This window comes from Saccostrea cucullata, unplaced genomic scaffold (genome assembly GCF_032062105.1).
Source record: "Saccostrea cucullata isolate Sc308-1 unplaced genomic scaffold, CSIRO_AGI_Scuc_v1 ctg1644, whole genome shotgun sequence".
Lineage (NCBI taxonomy): Eukaryota > Metazoa > Mollusca > Bivalvia > Ostreida > Ostreidae > Saccostrea > Saccostrea cuccullata.
Window position 1 is genome coordinate 1 of NW_026939053.1, and position 18,692 is coordinate 18,692.

The following is an 18,692-nucleotide window of genomic DNA, read 5'->3' on the forward strand; positions in this document are numbered from 1 at the left end:
AGCCAAGTCAAACTAATGACCCAGACTGAGTCATCAGTATTGGTTAATACAGACTATACCACACTATCAAACAGGCTCTTACACAAATCTATGTCTTAAAGGCATGTGTACTATCATACCCACCCTAGGACTACAAATTCCTATGTAATAATTACTATACCCTGTAATTCTGATCTCTATCTTCAAACATATATTGATCCTCATAAAAATCTTGATGCTCAATCATTTCCTATTTCTTACACGATTTGTTTCCTATTCTAATCTCATCTCTATAATTACTGTGGTGTAAAATGTTAATAATTTCCTGAGTTTGTATGAGATAAATTTAAAGTACTTATGTCAATGTGTGTATAGGAAAGAATTTGTTTACATCATGATTATAGCCTAAAACTGACATGTATCAGCTGTCTTCACAAGAACACATGTCAATGCCATCTACTAACATATACAATTACATTAATAAATAATTTGTAAATTGATGTCAAAGTTAGTGCTTTAATTTCTTCTCTTCTCTAATTAAATTTTATCAACAAGTCTATATACTTATGTTACATAAAAACTAAACCTTAGAGTTTATTCTTTCAAAACTTGCTCAACCATTTGAAAATGATGAGATATGACATGGTTTTTGGGTAAACAGTTATTTTTTCTTTCTTTTCCTACGATAAATATGAACTTTTTAAAAAAAACTTTTCAGAATATATCCAATATTGTCTGAGAAGAACCATAAATTGTGTCTTAGTCATTAACAGTTCAAGCCTAATAGAAATTAGTAGAGGACACACAGTCATGTCTACACCTAACTACATGTAACATGCAGTCCTAGATGTACCCAACCCAATTCAATACACACCATAATGGCCATTACCCACATTAGGTCATTCTTTATAAAAATAGGATATGTACATTTATTGTGTTTTGTTATCTACAGAGCATGCTTTCCTTTACATATCATCTTGTGCATGTAATATTCTTTTGGATACATATTTGTGTGATTTTTTTGTTTGTTTTATTTCCTTTAGCAGATATTGTTTTCTTGTTATCTCCATAAAATAGCATCCTACTTGAACATGTTCAAAATTACACTAAAACTTGCCTGTGCTGAACTTTTTATCTTATCACAACATAAGAGATATCAATACATGTACCTTAAAACTTCCTCTAACATGAATTAAGAAAAATTGCCCCATAAACGCACAACACAAAAACCCCCTGTATATTGTAGCCTGTGTTTCTCTCCCTCTACTGTGTCTTTATAGTCTGTGTTACAGTACCTCCACAAGTTGTATTAAGTTATCAAATAAACAGTCACCACCATCCACTTCCAACTTGTTGTTTTTAGCAATAATTCTATAATGGTCCACCAGACCCTCAAAGTAAATGGACAGTGTATAGTCCCCGTGAAAATGGACACTGTCCCTAATAAGGAAGTCCCCCTCCTCACGGAAATTATTTAACAGGGCCTCGGCCTCCTCTCGGGAGATTTTACCGTGATACCAACTGAAAAAACACCAGCAAAAGGATTTGCAAATTTGCAACTGGCATTATCATAATTTTTCATTCATTCTTTTTTAAACAGAATATTGCCATTTCAAAATTATCAAATTTTTGAAATCATATGTTTTGATCATCTTTTTACTTCATGTCAAAAATTTCAGAACTATAACTTAAAATAAACAGTTATTTCGGGCGTTATTTCTGTCTTCTCTACAGAGATAAGGTGTCTGAAAAAATGACTTTATCCTGTTTAAATATGGCAACTCTTCTAAACCATATTATTTTGCTAGCTTTATAACCTAGCTTAGGGGGGAATACCCTTTATGAGATACTTAAGAAAAGTTATTGAGTCACAATATCATGACTCACTCAGGCGTGTAATTTTTTTTTTTTTTTACATTCATTGACCTGTCACTTCTACTGCTACAGACACACAGACAGAGTACTCACGGCATTGCCTGTAAGTGAACTTCTTTCCTTTTCTGTACATAAGTGGCAGGCACCATTCCTTCCTTGCCATTATCATTTCTTCCTTTATACCAATTTGGATCCTGAAGAAAGGAAAAAATAAAATTACTCTTCTTCTTTAAAATCATAATACCATTTCTTCACTACATACATGTACATTTAATTATCAATACAAAGTTTTCTTCCATGGATTTTATGTAAGTATTTAAAAATTTGAAAAGAAATTTTTTTTTATTAAGATCCATTCTATTTGCATCATATCAACTATTGGTAATAGTAATACTGAGCACAGCAAGCATTGCGAAGCAAAGCTTGCAAACTTAACCATATCATTATACTGCAAATTACTTGAGTTTGTACTTGATAAAACTATATTTTCACATAATTATGCAATACCATCTTTTTTTTTTTTTTGCCCCTGCTTTCAATGAAAATGGGGGATATTAATTTCTGTCTGTTCACTTGACTTTCCGTCTAGCTGTCTGTCTGTATTTCTGTCTGTAACACTACTTTTTCCGCACGATATTTTGAGAAGCTTTTGAGTTTTTGCAATGAAATTTAACACAATTCCCTTTGACCTAAGCATCTATTGATTTTGAGGTTAAAAGGTCAATGATCAAGGTCATAAATTCTGTCTGTTTTAACACTTTCCTTTCTGCATTATAACTTGGGAAGCCTTCGATCTTTTCCAGTGAAATTTTATACTACAACTCCCTATGGCATAAGGAAGGCCCCTATTGATCTTTAGATCAAAAGGTCAAGGTAATAAATTCATACATTTTGTGTTCAAAACTTTCATTTACTGTCTGTATCTCAAGAACCTTTAAAGTTTTTGCAATTTATGATTAACTAAATTAGCTTAATATAATTATTATTAGAGATTATATGCAATAATATCAGGAATTCATAGAGAACAATTTTTGTTCATATAAATACCAAGTAACTTTCTTCCAAAAGTAAAGTGTCATGAATCACTGTGAACAGTATACAATTACAGGGTAATTTTTACAATCATCACCCTTTAATTTATATTTATAGTTAAAACATGGATTTTATCAAAAGCTAAGTAGATTCTTACCCACTTAGTGCATTTCTGTGAAAAATAAGAGCTAACTTACCCTTGTGGACTGTACAATAGTTATCACATCTCCTTTTTTAAATGGTAAATCATCTGGTGAAGATCCATCAAAGTTATAATTTGCCACAACCTGAGTTCCTTTTGGCCATGTCTCATGATGCTGCTGACAGAGAATTTCAACAGATTGTTAGAAGCAAAAATCAAAAGGTTTATTGGCATCTAACTGACCGCCATAAAACCATAATGCAGTAAAATCATTTGTAACACAAGCACATACTGGACATTTCAAATGTGTTTTCTAACAAGTGTATATCAAAATTAAGAAAGATTATGCTGCGATCATACTACAATATTTATGGTTTAATGACTCCTTGTTAAAATTGCATAGTGTCATACTCTTTTACATCAACCTCTACCTAGGACACAGAAAGTATTTTGTGACAAGATTTTTGAGGGGAAAGTTGAAACATATCTGCAGGGTCAATTTAATATGTAGCTTTACCATTTATTCTTTTAGCATGTTTAAAGATTAAGGCAATGTGTATTGAAATTCAATCCTAAAATTTTATTCAATTGATCTAGTCAGATCTACACTTTAAAAGAAAGTGACTGTCAGACTCTCTCTCTCAAGAAATCTAATATATTTCCTTGAATATCTGCACTTTGTATAGCTGAATCCACACTTTTCAAAAAGAAAGTGAATCCTCACAGTAGCCTTTGTAGTTTTCAGGTTTGTAACTTTGTCTCTCTATACTGATTGCCCCATGTTGGGGCTACCCACACATCCAAAGAAAACAATTTAAACACATACATTTCCAAATGTTTGGTAATAAAGAGGAGAAATCTACAAAGGGACACAACTTTTTTAAAGTGTGGATTGGTCTATTACCTGATTATTCTGATCCATGGGCATTGTCATCTGTTGATCACTGTGTTATGATACATTCCATACACAACCTACAATACACAAATCATACTTTTTATACAGCAACAAAATCATTTGTGTAGTATCAGTGTATTACATAATACATATGTACATACTAACTACAATTGCTGCATATAACAGGAATTCCCCCTCTCAAAAAGGACATTAAAGAATACACAGAAATATACTGATTTCTTGATCCAGTGATGTAATATAGCCTACAAAACTCCATTTTGTTTCCTATGTCAGTGTATCAACAACAGTACATCTCATGTTCTATTTTAATGCTTATCGTGACTTAGTACTTGAAATCTAAGCATGAATTACAATGCACTGGTCTTACAAAAAAAAAACTTTATGGCATTTATTTGTATAAGGATGGAGGAGGGAAACACATTTCGGAAATTTGATTTCTAAGAAAAGAAAGAACATGCCAGTCTGGTCAAGTAAGCAGGAAGTAGAGGAGGAAGTGTCTGTACCAGGTGTATCTGTATATTCCCTTCACCTCCCCCAACAGTGTACTGTCATTGTAATACTTCCTTATTCTGATAGTGCATTTTGTGTCTGTTTTTTTTTTTAATGTCAGATCCATAATTTCAAACTTCTGACTGTTGGATTATAAGTAGTGTGATTTAAATCAGTATACTCTGTACCCTCAAAAATGTAATTCAAAGAATCTCAATTCCTAAAACAAACCTTTCATAATTCATTTGATTGAAGGTGCTTAGACAAAGATTTGAAGTTAATATTTTCTCAAATTTTCTGTATCATATGACAACTTATATACTGCAGTAGCATTTCACACTAAGATATACCATAAAAATCTAATTTCATCTCAAAGTTATCGAAACTTTGAATTTCTGGCCAGGTTCAATTGACACATCCTTCAAAATTTGAGAAAATAATAACTTCAAATCTGTGTTCTATAAGCACCTTTAACGGGCGAAATGGAAGTAAGTCATAAGCATAAAAAAAAAGACTTATATGTGTCAATTCATTTAATATGAAACTCAATTTCAGGCTAGATAGATCTCCAATCCTATATAATGTGAAATGTGTGTTATAATTATCCATGTATGCTTGTAAACATATATCTACATAAAATCAATGCATTCCTTTTGTATTTGTAATGATAATTACTAATCATTATCAATGCATCAAACAGATCCGATGTTTATTAATTACACCTACAGTGTATTGATAAATATGTTGTGAGTAACATTTCAATAATGTGCTAAAATAAAAAAAAAAATACTCAGTAAATGAAAGACTAGCCTTGTACTTTGCCACAAACATGACCAGAATTTTTAATTAACCCTAATTTATAATTAACAAATCACTTGAAATTTTTTTTTTTTTTAATGTAAATTAATAAATAAAGGACAACAAAAGACACAACTAAAATTTTACATTCATCATGTTCATAAACAATCTGCATGATACATGCAGTCTGAGACAATTTATTACTCAGATACTTGTATCAAAAATTATTTATGATCAGAGGAATCTTAAGTGATCTTATGTCAAGAGACATATCAGGGTAAACACTTCCTCAATTTCTATAAAGATGAATAGTTTGTGACACGTGTGAACACCTAAAATAAACATGAAACAAGCAAATCACCCAACCCTATAACCGTGGAACAAAATGAAAGCAATCAATATCCCAACTAATGCATCAAATTTGAAAATTATTGTTACAATATTGTATACACGTTTTAGTTTGTTGATTCTTGAACAAGACCTCTGCTTGCTGAAACGATACCACAATCTTTACTTTCATAGAAGTATAAATTGATCATAACAAATATACAAAGATGCACAGACTATACTTCTCAAACCTTCTTGACCTATTAAGAGTCACAACCATTATGGGCAAATTTGCAAGCATATGATCATCTACAGAAAATGACACATCCTTTAAAGACACATTACTAACGAATGTACAGAGGAATTACCACTTTACTTCTGTAACACGAAAAGAGAAAAAAGTGATGGACCAGATGCAGGATTCCAATCCGGGACTAATGAATCTTTAGTCCAGTGCTCTAATCAGCTGAGCTATCTGACCAATGACCATGCAATGACAATCAATTGAACCTATTTCACTTCCACAATTTTCCCTTTAAGATCTTTGTCTCCCTTAAACATCGTCCAGAATTTTTCTTTACAGGGGTTTCATCACCTGTTAATTCCATGGCACCAAATGTAACAGGAAAGCATTAAACAAAGACCAGAGCGGTTCTGATTTCCGTCTAATGGTACCCCCCATCCCCCCTCTACCTTGAATCTCTTGTTACATGTAGGTGCCCTATCAAACGAGTTATCTGGCCACTAGCAATCAAACCTGTCTGACCACCCAATATATAACTGTAATAGTTCGGGCATGCATTTTTCTCCTCTCCCATTACATAACATACTAACCAAATATACACGATGATTATCGTTTGGGTGTTTCTTGTCAGTAACTGAGTATAATAACATCACAATAAAAAAAATGAAACACTGCACATTCAACAATTCAACAGATATATACTTCAACCTAAAAAAAATCCTTTGATAGGTTCAAGAAGTAAGCACTTAATTTTGATTTTCCTTCCTGAATACAGAACTAAGCTCTTTACCTGTTGCTTGACATACCTTATTCACAAACTGCCTTCAACTATCACTTAAATTTCCATATTTAATAAGTTTTCCAACCATTCTTGGTAGTTTTATTATCCCTCTGAATTACTGACATAGATAAAAATCTCTTGAAACACTTACTTTCTATACATTTCATTGTAGTAGTCTAGAGGAACAGGAAGAGATGTAGATGTCGGCCATGTAATATCTCACGACAACAACGCCATCTATGGGCAGATAACTCCATCTTAATCTACAGTTGCGGGAAAAATCAATTTAGTTTTTATTTTGACATTCAACACTGGTCATATCATGTTATTTTATTTATACCTGTCTGAACCGAGCTCATTAAATTCAATTTATCATTCAAATTAAGCATATCTTCTATTCAGCTATTCTTGGAAATATAAATACACACTGACAAGATATTTAAGGAATAACTGTCTTATTCTTCGATTTCATGAAGTGATCAATCGATTGGCTTGCGTGATAATTTGCATATACGCCGAAGGCGTTAATGCATAAAATTATCACGCAAGCCAATCGATTGATCATCTTCATGAAACTGAAAAATCTGACAGTTATTCCTTATATTTACATGCTTTGATTCCGCCAAACCACGTGCTCCAAGCCCTGCTTGTCCCGCCCTGCACGTGGTTTTTTGGAACCGCGCCAATACATTGACGGGGAAATAAAGTACATTTACAATTTGTAATTTTATCTCGGACAAAGACATTGGAAATGTAAATATTAGTTATTATTTATGAAAATAATGTATAATTTTTTGTCCCATATAGGCCTAGATCATACCCATAGCCTAACCTATATCGTAACATGTACCGATTCTTGTAATCCTAACAGACTCGTTTTAAAAATTACATGAAAACAAATAGACCTAACTGAAAAGTTATAAAGACAAATTCTATCCAGCTCATACCGAGGTGTCAGAAACAACTAGAAAGTGGGGGGGGGGGAGGTTGAAAGTAGATGTTAACCACCCCAAAAAATAAGTTTGGAGAGTAATCTCCAAGTTTCAATGCATATATTATGTCTGTCTTTACAAAGAAGGGGAGTAAGCGCCCCTACCCCCCCCCTAAAGTTCCGACGTCTATGCAGCTTACGATACAGTAATAATATCCTTAAATAAAAATATTTAATTTGCTATAAGCTTTACTGCATATAAACTGCAGGTTTTAAGAAGTACATTGTATAATATTAATAAATTGTAAATTTTGGACGGCGCGCTCAACATATCGATAGATTGATGGTGGTAAAACAGCAACTATTAATTTCATGATAAATATGATTTCTGCAACTCTTCAGCAATTTAATTTCTCTTACTGGTCTTATGTAGCAATATACTCTTATTACCTGCATAATATGAGGTTATATCTCTTATTTGATTTTGATGATCCACATGCAAAGGTGTTTTTTAATGCCGAGCTTGAGCTTCAGATGCACTTTATAAAAATACATGTACATGTAGAATAAAATGTGGAATCTAAATATATTGTATAGAGAAACTATTAAGACCAAGTTAACTCTAACCACAATAATAAAGTTTATTTTGTTTTCAAATTCTATACCATGTCAGAATAACTTATTTTTTCGCCGGAGAATTCAGAGTTCAATATCTAGCTGGTGCGAAATTTCCTTTGTTCAGCAATATGAGCTAAGTTCTTTGCCAATTTAAAAACTTGTAAATAAGTCGACTTAATTATATAATCGACTATCTTTCTTTCTTTCTTTTATAATATTCAATTATATATATATTTAAATGTAATCTATATAAAATCTGTAGACAGGACTTTCTAAGAAATATTGGAATCTCAAATTTACATTATACTGATTTAAATGTTCTCTTTAGATATCTGTTAACTCATTTCCCTCGTCAATCTGCAAATTTTATTTATAAAGCCTATAATATAAGACAAAGAAAAATCACACGCATGTAAATTGTAATGTATATAAATTGTTAAAAGTGACTTATAGGTCCGATGGGCCGGGTGTTGAGAACATATATTATGTATAATGAATGTTAAAAATAACTGTATACACATGTCACTATAATAAAATATTTACTTACTTACTTATATTCAAAGAAAGCCTTTGTATTTTTTATGACTTTCATTTCAGCCCAAAACAATTATTCATTTTTTTTTATGCCAAAAATAAATATAATGAATTTTAAAAGCTCTTTACTAGGAAATTATAGACATCATTTTAGGGTATTCCATTTACCGCGATCTCTAATTTTGAACTTTTCGATCTTAACTATAGTTAAGTTCTATTTCAGTAAAGTTGGAATGAAAGAAATATTAAGGAACATCATACAAAACATGCAAAGGAGTATATCAAACAGGTCTGTCGTTTGTGAACACTTCACTTTTCTACACTGGTTACTTTAAACGCCAGTAGTCTATGATCGTCAAGTTCATTTGTTTATTTTACGCTATGTACATATGACAAATTTGATAATAGTTTGATGCTGTTTTTATTTCAGTTTAATAAAAAAACATGACACTGAATTCAATAAAAATGAAATTTACGTAGACGAAGCCAACAACAAAAAAAGGCCCGTGGGACACAACACCGACCTAAATCACTTAGTCTTTGGCCCCATTGTTCACGAGCAGATTTTTTTTCTTATGTGCCATAAAATTTGCCCAACTTACCATGACATATTATGGTCCCATCGAGGGGTTATGATTTGAAGAACGTGAGCCAATACTGCCTCTGAATTTTTCCACATTAATAAAAGTACTCCTGGCTTTATAAATTTGCTGTTCTTGACAAGAAATAGTTTGAAAGCTTTTTTTATACCAAATTTAAAACTCTGGTCGCTTATTATAGACCCATTTCATTTGGAGAACATGTACATGTTAACTTTTTAGATATTGTCAGGACATGTTCTCAGTGGAGCCCCCTTCTGTGACCAAAAATTTACGAATTATAAATTTAAAAAACTGTTTATTTAATATTGTTGCATTTATTATAATTATGTTCCCGGATCGATAATAAATCCCTTTGAAGAATCCAGCAGGGACCAGCCACTGATACTTACCATTTTTACTGTATCGAGAAGAGTATTTCTTTTAAATCCGGGTGGAAAAGCATCGTTATTAAGTTCAACCAGAAAAAGTATCTCTTTGAATGTCGACTAGAAGGTTTAAAGGTACTTGGACACAGATTTGAAGTTAATATTTTCTGTATAATATCACAAATTACATTTTTTCATAGCATTTGACACAAATATTAATTAAAAATCTTACTTCATTTAAAAATTATTAAAACTTCACATTTTTTGGCGGGTTTGATTGACACATCCTTGCACTTTCACAAATTTTAACTTTATTCTTAATCCTTCGGAAAAGTGGCAATCTTGTTGTGTATTAATGAGAAATATTAAAACTTTAATCCACAAAAATAATTTTGTTCAGAGTAGAAATGTTAGAAAGCAAAACTCCTTCACAAGTATCGTCATTCCGAGCTAAGTGATGCGTGCAGATCGATCACACTCGTATTATGTACACAGTTTTTGTAAACAGGGAACGAGCTCTGTTATTGTTGATGTTTACGATTCACCGGTGCTTCAATCGTCAAAGTCTGCTCATCACAATTGCACGGACTGAGAATATATTGTGTGTTTGTTTTGCTTTCGAACATCTCTACTCTGAATTTTCTGGATTATAGTATTAATATTTTTCATTTATACACAACAAGATTGCCACTTTTCCTAAGTATTAAGAGTAAAATTAAAATTTGTGAAAGTGCAAGAATGTGTCGATCAAACGCGCCAAAAAATTTGAAATTTTAATAACTTTTAAATGAAATAAGATTTTTAATTAATTTTTGTGTGAAATGCTATTAAAATATATAAGTCGTAATATTATAGAGAAAAAATTAACTTCAAATCTGTGTCCAAGTACCTTTAAACAAAATTAAAGGTGAGCGATCATTTCATTTTAAATTTAATTATTTCTAGAGTATTTCAGTAAATTTACAATGTACATTAATTCATAATATTCGTTGACTTTTCGTGCCAATTACTTACACATGCATATGTATATATATAATATCCTCAACATTCTCCTTCTCGCAAGCTAAAATTCCAAACTATATCGTCTTTGGCAAGCAAAATTACATTTGATTTTAACATTTCACTAATTATTATGATATTAAAATTCAACAGAATGAATAAGATGAAAGGTCAAATGCATGAAAATGACAAGTTTTTTTTTAAACACTGTCAGTATCTGTCGTTCCATTCAGGTCTCTCTGCTATAGGAATCGGCGCTTTCTCCCGCCTGAGCCCTGATGCACCTTTCTGTAATTTAAATAGAGAGAGCATTTTATTCATAACCATACTTCAAGTTTTATTTCACTGATTTTCACAATAAATTTATTACGTTTTAAATTAAAAATAAGTGAAACTCATTCTATTCGGCTAGTAAGATTTCAAAGTAAAGTGTAGTGTACTATCTCAAGTACCAAAATCCCTGAAAAGTGAAACAGCTTTTCATATAACCCAAAATACGAATGGAAGCGTAAAAAGATGTTTCGATAAAATGTAGCAAATGTGTTTACAGATTAAAAAAATTAACAATAAAACATGGTTAAATGACAACCTCCAATGCATTCACACTTGTAAACATCGACAAGAAACAGTCTTACTATAAATGCAACTTCGCCCTATTCCCAAAGCAAAACTCGGTGCAATGAAATAAGGATCAATTTCACTAACACGTGTAACATGGCGTGAACGTCTTTTTTGCATAAAACCAATTACCGTGAAATGTACTTTTACTGACTTTAAAAGCGAAAATCAAGTAAATAATTGAATTAGATTCCATGTAGACATTCCATACATCCAGGGAAACCTCTAGAAGATAGATTGTTAAAAGATGTAATTGTAAAGCAACTGATCTGAAAATATGATTGTCGTGTTTCATTGAAACTGTGAACGACATTCCTTATTTCTAAGAACTATTGCTTACATACATAAATTATGTATACATCAAAGGCAGCGAGACTTTCTAGTCAAGCACTCTTCTGCGCAATTATATGCACGTATATGTTAATAATATAGAAATTCTCAATAACTCAATCATGTCTATTTTAAAAATCTTTTATGCATCAAAGTTAAACAAAATTTCCAAATCCGTTACCATTCAAAAAAAAATTTAATCTGATCACGGCGTGTTTACATATGTAGATAAACCCAATCAATAACAACTAGGTCTGCACTCATTGTTGAAAGCTATTGTAAACATGTCACATTGTGTGAAATATTTATTTGGGATTCCGATGAGGGCTTTAAGTGTTGCTCTAGCATTGGTACTGGTTTAACTTTTAAACTTATTATGTGTGTATTTACACTGATATTTTTTGTAATCCATTAACACAAAAGGCAATTTAACAACTGTGATCAAAATGACTAATATAAAGTTTGTGTTGACAAGTTACAAACCTTAAATAACAGCAAAGACGATTTCTAATTGAGTTAATAATTTTTTCGTTCCCAAATAAATATTTCAACAAGATCAAAATTAATTTAGGAAATTGTGAATTTGCCGTACTGAAATAATTAATAGATAAGAATGAATAATTTTTGTTCATTCACTTCCAAATAATCATCATATGAGTTTAATTTTTAAAAAAATTCTAAATAGTAATTTTATTAAATCTTTACCAAATGAAACATGGTTGATTTAATACCTTTGTAGACGATGCTGATTTCTGAACACTAGTCCGGGAAACTCCCGACCCAGTCCTTTCCTTCCTGCCTACCATATCCCCGGAAGTTGCCCCTCCTGGTTTTCTCGCACCAGAACGACTAGATGCTGTCCCCTGTGCCGCTCGTCTGTTTAACTTTGCACTGTATATTGCAGAGGCCACACGTGGGTTTTGTTCACTGTCCGTTTTTATGGGAGGTAAAGGATCCTTTTTCTGTAACTCCAGCCCTCCCGATGCTTTTGCTGTTGAGGCGCGACCCTCTTTAGATGCCCCTGGTACAACCACGATCATCTGATTCAGTATTGCTTGATCCGCGGCATCTAAAGTTTGGCCTTCCTCTCGCCTTCGTAATATTTCTTTGAGTTTTCTATTGATATTGTATGCTTCCTGTAACAAAACGTCAGTATCTTCGTCCGTCAAATCAACATTTTCCAACATTTTCGTAATTTCTTCCGGATTGGCCAAGTTAAAATTGTACAGTTGGTTAGGTGAAAGTCCATTGCTTCTCGCAGAATCCACAGTCGCAAGCTCTTCCAGAGTTTTCTCTGTTGTATTTGAATTAACAGTACATTCTGTTCCCTCTAAAACAATACCAGACTCGGGGGAAAACCCTCGATTGTGTGTTGGACTCTCATCACCCATCATGAGATTTTTCTCACCAACAAATTAGTTCCTTCATTGTAGATTTTTTTTTAAAGCTTAGCCTAAGGCAAACTCTTCCAATGGGTTGAGAACGGTGCCAAGAGCGTCATTCGAAACGGAAGTTTTTATTTTTATTACGCCGCCTAGCGGTAATAGTGAGAAATCATACAAACATAAACGTATTCGGATAATAATTAAAGTATAATTTAAGCCTTTACAATGTCTGACTTTCTGCTTTAAAAAAACAATTTTTTGGAATTGATAAACTGAGAATCGAATATAGTTTCATACTATATTTTCTCCAAGATAATACTTTAATTGGTTTTAATGCGAATAGATTTTTGTAAGAACTAGCAAAGACAGAAAGAAAAATAGAGGAAATTCTAAAGAGAGATAGCGTGGGGTAGGAGGAGCAGCTGAAACAGTATAAAAATGGAGACAAAAGGAACATTTGTCGTGCTGATGGCATCTATTTTAAGTGTTCCCATGGCGTATTTTGTTAATTTAATTCCGGAAATCGACAAAAATCCAGTTCCAATATTCGTAATAGCTTTATTGTGCCTCCTGGTTGCCTTTCTCATTCCAGCCATTGCAAAATTCAAAAATTTTGTCCAAAATGACGACCCGTTATACTACGGTAATTGCTTTTGGTATTATTTAAAAATCATTAAATGCAAAAAAATATGTATAGTATTAATGCATATTGTACATCGAATATTTGAACAGGTTGGGACCAATCGCCCAAATGGGATATAATAGTCCGTTTGGGATATAATATCCCAAATGGGCTATAAATTTACAGTGCAAAAATTGAAAAATTTTATTTTGGCTATAAATATCATAAATCCGCATCAGGACATTTAAAAAGGAATAACTTTTGGTAAGCAAGTTTTTCTGCAACCCTACCGTTTGTTAGATTGATCCCCAAGAAGTTGAGGAACTTCCGAGGGATAATGGGCATACAGGAAAACTTGTCAACCAAAAGTTGTTCCTTTTTAAGTGTCCTGATGCGGATTTGTGATATTTATAGCCAAAATAAAATTTTTCAATTTTTGCACTGTAAATTTATAGCCCATTTGGGATATTATATCCCAAACGGACTATTATATCCCATTTGGGCAATTGGTCCCAACCTGTTGAACCCCAGTGATGTTTGAAGCTCATTACAGTTCGGTCAGTTCATTATTTTTCAATTGATAATGGTCTTTTTTGTATTTTTGTTTTAGCTATGAGCATACTAACATTTGCTGCAGTAATTGACCTCACCATTGCTTTGGAGAATGACAAAATTGTGCACAGTGTAATGGCGTTCTATTTTGTAAGCGGTGAGCCCTACCTGAAAAGTGGGCATGGTTCAGGCATCAATTATCATGACGGGATCATTCATTTTGCTTGTTACATCATCATTTTGCTAGCTATTGACAACAGGTATATGAAAAACTTTATTATTCAGTAATTTTTTTTGTAATTTATCCTTATACTAACATTCTAATTTAATTTGTATGTTTTTATCATCTCATTAGGTTTATCTGTGCTTGATTAATAGGGACTAAACAGCTCATAGCTACGATTTAGAAAACTTGGACTAAACAGGTCTAAAATATGTGAATACAGTTTGTGTCTATGCAATCAGATTAATTCAGTTTAACAACCATGGAATTCATATGAAGACTCAGTTTTGTTTTTATTTTATTTTCAGGAAAAATTACAGAGAAGTGGGCTTGTATTGGGGTGGATCCATAGTCAATAGTCTAATTGTATTGATGCTTGGTGGAGCTGTAGGTAAGGGAAAATGTATTTATTGTAGATTTGTCAGACAATGTGGCTCTGATGACTTATCAATATGTCCTCACTGATGATTCTCCAAATCCAGTTATTGCTGCTTGGTAAATAGGGAACTGCCTTGATGTGTTTTATAAATTGTTTTGTTTTACATTATAGGACAACATGGAGCAAAATGGTCCATGCTGTTGAATGTTATATACATGGTGGTTCCCGTATGGATTACTAAGAAAGTTCTAGATAAGCCGTCCAATATAAAGGTAACATCTGTATTGTAATGAAGATGTAGAACGAGCTTCTAATACTTTTTGAGTGGTGTACTTTTCAGCGAGATTCAGAAAAGAATGTTTTTCTCACGAATTAATGAAAAGGCAACAAATAAATTCTTTTAAATTGTATACATTTTAAAAATGATATGAATTATTTAATTAGTCTTAATATACTTGTTATTTCATTGAATTAAATTTTCTCAAATTTTTGAGCTAAGGCTCACTAAGACACTCACTTATAATTTTTACAGGAGAAATCTGCAAGTGAAAACCTGATGAAGAGACCATTTGACATTGTAGCCATTGTATTATTGCTGTCAACCATGTTTATCTACATTTTTAAAGGACTGGTAAGTCTTTCTGCAGTCTGTTGTGTCATTTTGATGGAGCTAGCATTTGGTTGTATTTTCACTGCAAGTTTATATATTTATACTTGCATACAGTAGATGTTTTCATCCTGAAGACAATATAATGTATTTATTTGAAAGTCTCTTGTATTTCATTATAGGCTGCACTAGGGTGTAATTCAGCTGTTACACAATATTTTGTGAAGAATTATGAGCCTTATCTTGGAGACCCAATTGCCTTCCCAAAAGTTCAGGTTTGCCATTTGATAAACATGTACCATTAAATTTGAACTAAATTAAGTATATCCTGTTAGACATGTATTAAAGGAAACATTTTTTTTTCATACAGATGATGACCTACTTGTTTTACTGTGTCCCGTTTTGTGCATTTGCCAGTTACTCTTTGATTCATGCTCCTGCTAAGCAGTGGTTCCTTGACTGGCTGTTCATCTATGCCGGTGCTGTGTTGAATGTAAGATAATCACGTTCCAATAAAGAATTCTAAATTGAATCTTGGAGTTTTGTATATGCCAAATACATGTATGTTTATTGGATTAAACTAAAAGTGTAGTTTGTTGTTTTTTAAACAGTTTTGTAAATGCCAAATACATGTATGATTATTGGATAAAACTAAAAGTGTAGTTTGTTGTTTTTTAAACATTACTTTTTTGTATAGGGCCAGATACCTTACATGTTTGCCTCACTCCATCATTTGACACACAAGGACTATCGCCTTCCTAAGACCTCCGAGGCACAGTGGGCTTTCTGGACACAGAACGTCTTCCTCCTCATCGTTCCTCAGATTCTTCTTGTCCATTACTACTTCAGCAACAGAAAAGAAGGAAAGTGGGAAAGTCGCAGCGGCAGCCAATCACCAACCAAGAAATCAGAAAGCAGAGTTAGGGGGAATAACTCTGGCTACAATCTCAGGAACAGAATCGTTCAGAACAGTGAATAGTACTTCTTACAGTCTTGTAATTCAGACTTTTTTAATCCCATTGCCAAAGACAAGAATAAATGCAATAGTGTCCATATGTCTATTTACATATAAACATTTTTTCAACACTCACTTGCAAATTTTTGCGAAGTTTGGATGTAAAATTTAACTGTAAAATTTCAACATCATGGATTATTTTTTTCTCTTCCTGTCATCACAAATGCCTGTTTCCCCCCCCCCCCCCCCCCCCCCCCCCCCCCACTGTTTTTCATGTTAGATAAGAAAAATTTTTTTAGATTGATACCAACTATAAAAAGAACCCAGTTGTTCTTTTATTATTTTTTGAAAGAAAGTTTTGTCTATTCATGGTATTTTGTAGTTTATGTCCAAAAATTTATAAAGCATATTTACTGAAGGAATTAGGATCCACATTATTACCTCTTTGTACCTGATTCAAGAGTAAGAGACATTTATCTTTGAAAGGATTATATGAGAATATTTGAATCATTTTATGTTTTATTTTGCCGTTTTTGTAAACTTCACTTGTAGATTTTTATTAGTGTAGGGTAAATGCATGTTTTTGCTGCATCAGAATACAGAGAGCTTTTGTTTTACTAATACTATTGTTTTACTACATATTAGGCCAAAAAAAATTAATCAATTGTTTCTCGGGCCAAAAAAATCAGAATTCAATGCGGCAGGCAGGCTTTTTTTTTTTTTTTTTTTTTGAAGCAGGTTTTCAAGCCATTTGTACAATAAAATGATAATATCTACCAATTCTTAATTTTTGTTCTCTGAAATTGGTTGTAACTTGTATTCAACTTTAAATAATGTTACTCCAAACTTTTATTTAAAAGTTAATTAATTAAATACTGAAAATTTAGAAGAAATGTATTGTTTTTGTAATAAAAACGTCTATCTTAGCATTTATGAAAAGGGCCCCTTAGGGGAATAACTCGGTTTTCTTTTTCAACTTGGAAAAATAGAAAATTGAGCTTTTGTTTTACTAAAATTGATCAATTGTTTTACTGAGAAACTATTGATTAATTTTTTTTTGCCTTAGTATATCATATTAGAATTTAGTGACATTTTAGATACTTGAATTTTAGCCAGTACTAATAACATTTACCAGTTACATATACTGCAGTTCTACAAAAGTGTTTTTTTTTTTTATTTTACTATGTAAAAACCAGGAATAGCATAAATATTAATAATTTGCTGAATTTCAGTTAATTATAGCATTGTATGTCCAAGTTTGATGTGTTCTATTTTTCTTGACACTCATTGTCTGACGTGCATCTGTCTGTGTGCTACATGTACATGTGTATGTAGGAAAAATCCTTTTCTCAATATCCACTGTACATAGAAAAGATATAACTTGTATGAAAGAATCATGGAAAAGCCTTAAAGGTGATGTGGATTCTAAATTGCTCAAATTATGGTACCTATCATTGTAGGGTAGGATCACAATAGGAGATCAAAGTATTACATGAGAAATATACAGAAGAATACCAAATCTGTTTTAAAATGTTTTTCCTTTGAATCATTGGTCAAAACGGTTTTCTGACATAAAGTAGATTCTAATTTGTTTAAATCAGCCTTTGGGGTGGAAGAGGGGGATAGGGACCAAAGTTGGAATAAAAAAGAAAAAAAAGTTTTTAAAAGCTGAAAAGTTAAAAGTTAGTATGAAAGCTTTGAAAAGATTATAACGTTGATTCCAAATCATTTAAATCAAACAGGATAGTTGGAGCCACAAAAGGAGACATTTTGTGATAGTGTATATAGGAACACTTTAAACATCTCGTCTGGATGAAAGTTTACATAATGCATGTAGGAAAGGAAATTTTTCTCCGAGTTACATGGCTATTATTTGGGATTGAATAATACCCATGTTATGTCTAATCAGCGGCCCCTTAGATTTAGGGTGGGGCTATAAAAAGGGTTATTTTTCATGAGAATATAAGAAATTCTTTTTTTTTTTTTAGAACAGAAGGACTAAAGTTCCTCCAGTGAGTGTTGTGGCCCATGGGTCTCATGAGGCAATTGTACAAATTCAATTATCATAGGGATTTTTGCAGATTTATTGATTGCCATATACTTGTGCATATATAGAATTACATTTTCAGTTCCTTGTTTAAGACAGTCTTATTACAGAGCTGATATACTGTTTGTCTTCATAGAGCTTTTACAAAGTTTTCTAATACTTTTAGATTGTATGATGATGCTCATGTTATTATTTCAAAATTTATGAGATACAAAAGGAGCTTGAATTGCATCAAATTTCTTTTTTATGTATGTGTTTAAGGTTTATTGAAAATGACAAGACAAGGCATTAAGTAACATGCACAATATCTTAAAATGTTTTTTCATAGTATTTTTTAACTGA

The 18,692-nt window shown here is 32.2% G+C and overlaps 3 protein-coding genes across 6 annotated transcripts; 1 reads left to right on the top strand and 2 right to left on the bottom strand.

The window, feature by feature from the left end:
* Positions 1 to 1,250: 1,250 nt before the first annotated feature.
* On the bottom strand, positions 1,251 to 6,866 carry LOC134252163 (tyrosine-protein kinase CSK-like). 4 transcript variants are annotated; one of them, XM_062734600.1, is made up of 5 exons: positions 6,735 to 6,866; positions 3,933 to 4,000; positions 3,084 to 3,203; positions 1,948 to 2,048; positions 1,251 to 1,500 (listed from the first exon to the last, which is right to left on the bottom strand). In XM_062734600.1, exons 2-5 carry the CDS (start codon positions 3,960 to 3,962, stop codon positions 1,266 to 1,268), a joined length of 486 nt encoding a protein of 161 aa, XP_062590584.1. In that variant the 5' UTR covers positions 3,963 to 4,000; positions 6,735 to 6,866; the 3' UTR covers positions 1,251 to 1,265. The 4 variants fall into 4 exon arrangements, with proteins under 4 accessions (XP_062590584.1, XP_062590582.1, XP_062590585.1 ...); XM_062734598.1 differs by having other exon boundaries at positions 3,084 to 3,206; XM_062734601.1 differs by having other exon boundaries at positions 6,609 to 6,739.
* A 3,679-nt stretch (positions 6,867 to 10,545) lies between these two features.
* On the bottom strand, positions 10,546 to 13,080 carry LOC134252162 (uncharacterized). Its single transcript, XM_062734597.1, has 2 exons — positions 12,312 to 13,080; positions 10,546 to 10,920 (listed from the first exon to the last, which is right to left on the bottom strand). The coding sequence occupies exons 1-2, from the start codon at positions 12,972 to 12,974 to the stop codon at positions 10,843 to 10,845; spliced, it is 741 nt and encodes a 246-aa protein (XP_062590581.1). The 5' UTR covers positions 12,975 to 13,080; the 3' UTR covers positions 10,546 to 10,842.
* Positions 13,081 to 13,345: 265 nt separating this feature from the next.
* Positions 13,346 to 16,508, top strand: LOC134252165 (transmembrane 6 superfamily member 2-like). The gene is made up of 8 exons (XM_062734603.1): positions 13,346 to 13,608; positions 14,198 to 14,399; positions 14,671 to 14,753; positions 14,913 to 15,013; positions 15,274 to 15,372; positions 15,531 to 15,623; positions 15,719 to 15,841; positions 16,046 to 16,508. Exons 1-8 carry the CDS (start codon positions 13,404 to 13,406, stop codon positions 16,325 to 16,327), a joined length of 1,188 nt encoding a protein of 395 aa, XP_062590587.1. The 5' UTR covers positions 13,346 to 13,403; the 3' UTR covers positions 16,328 to 16,508.
* Positions 16,509 to 18,692: the final 2,184 nt, after the last annotated feature.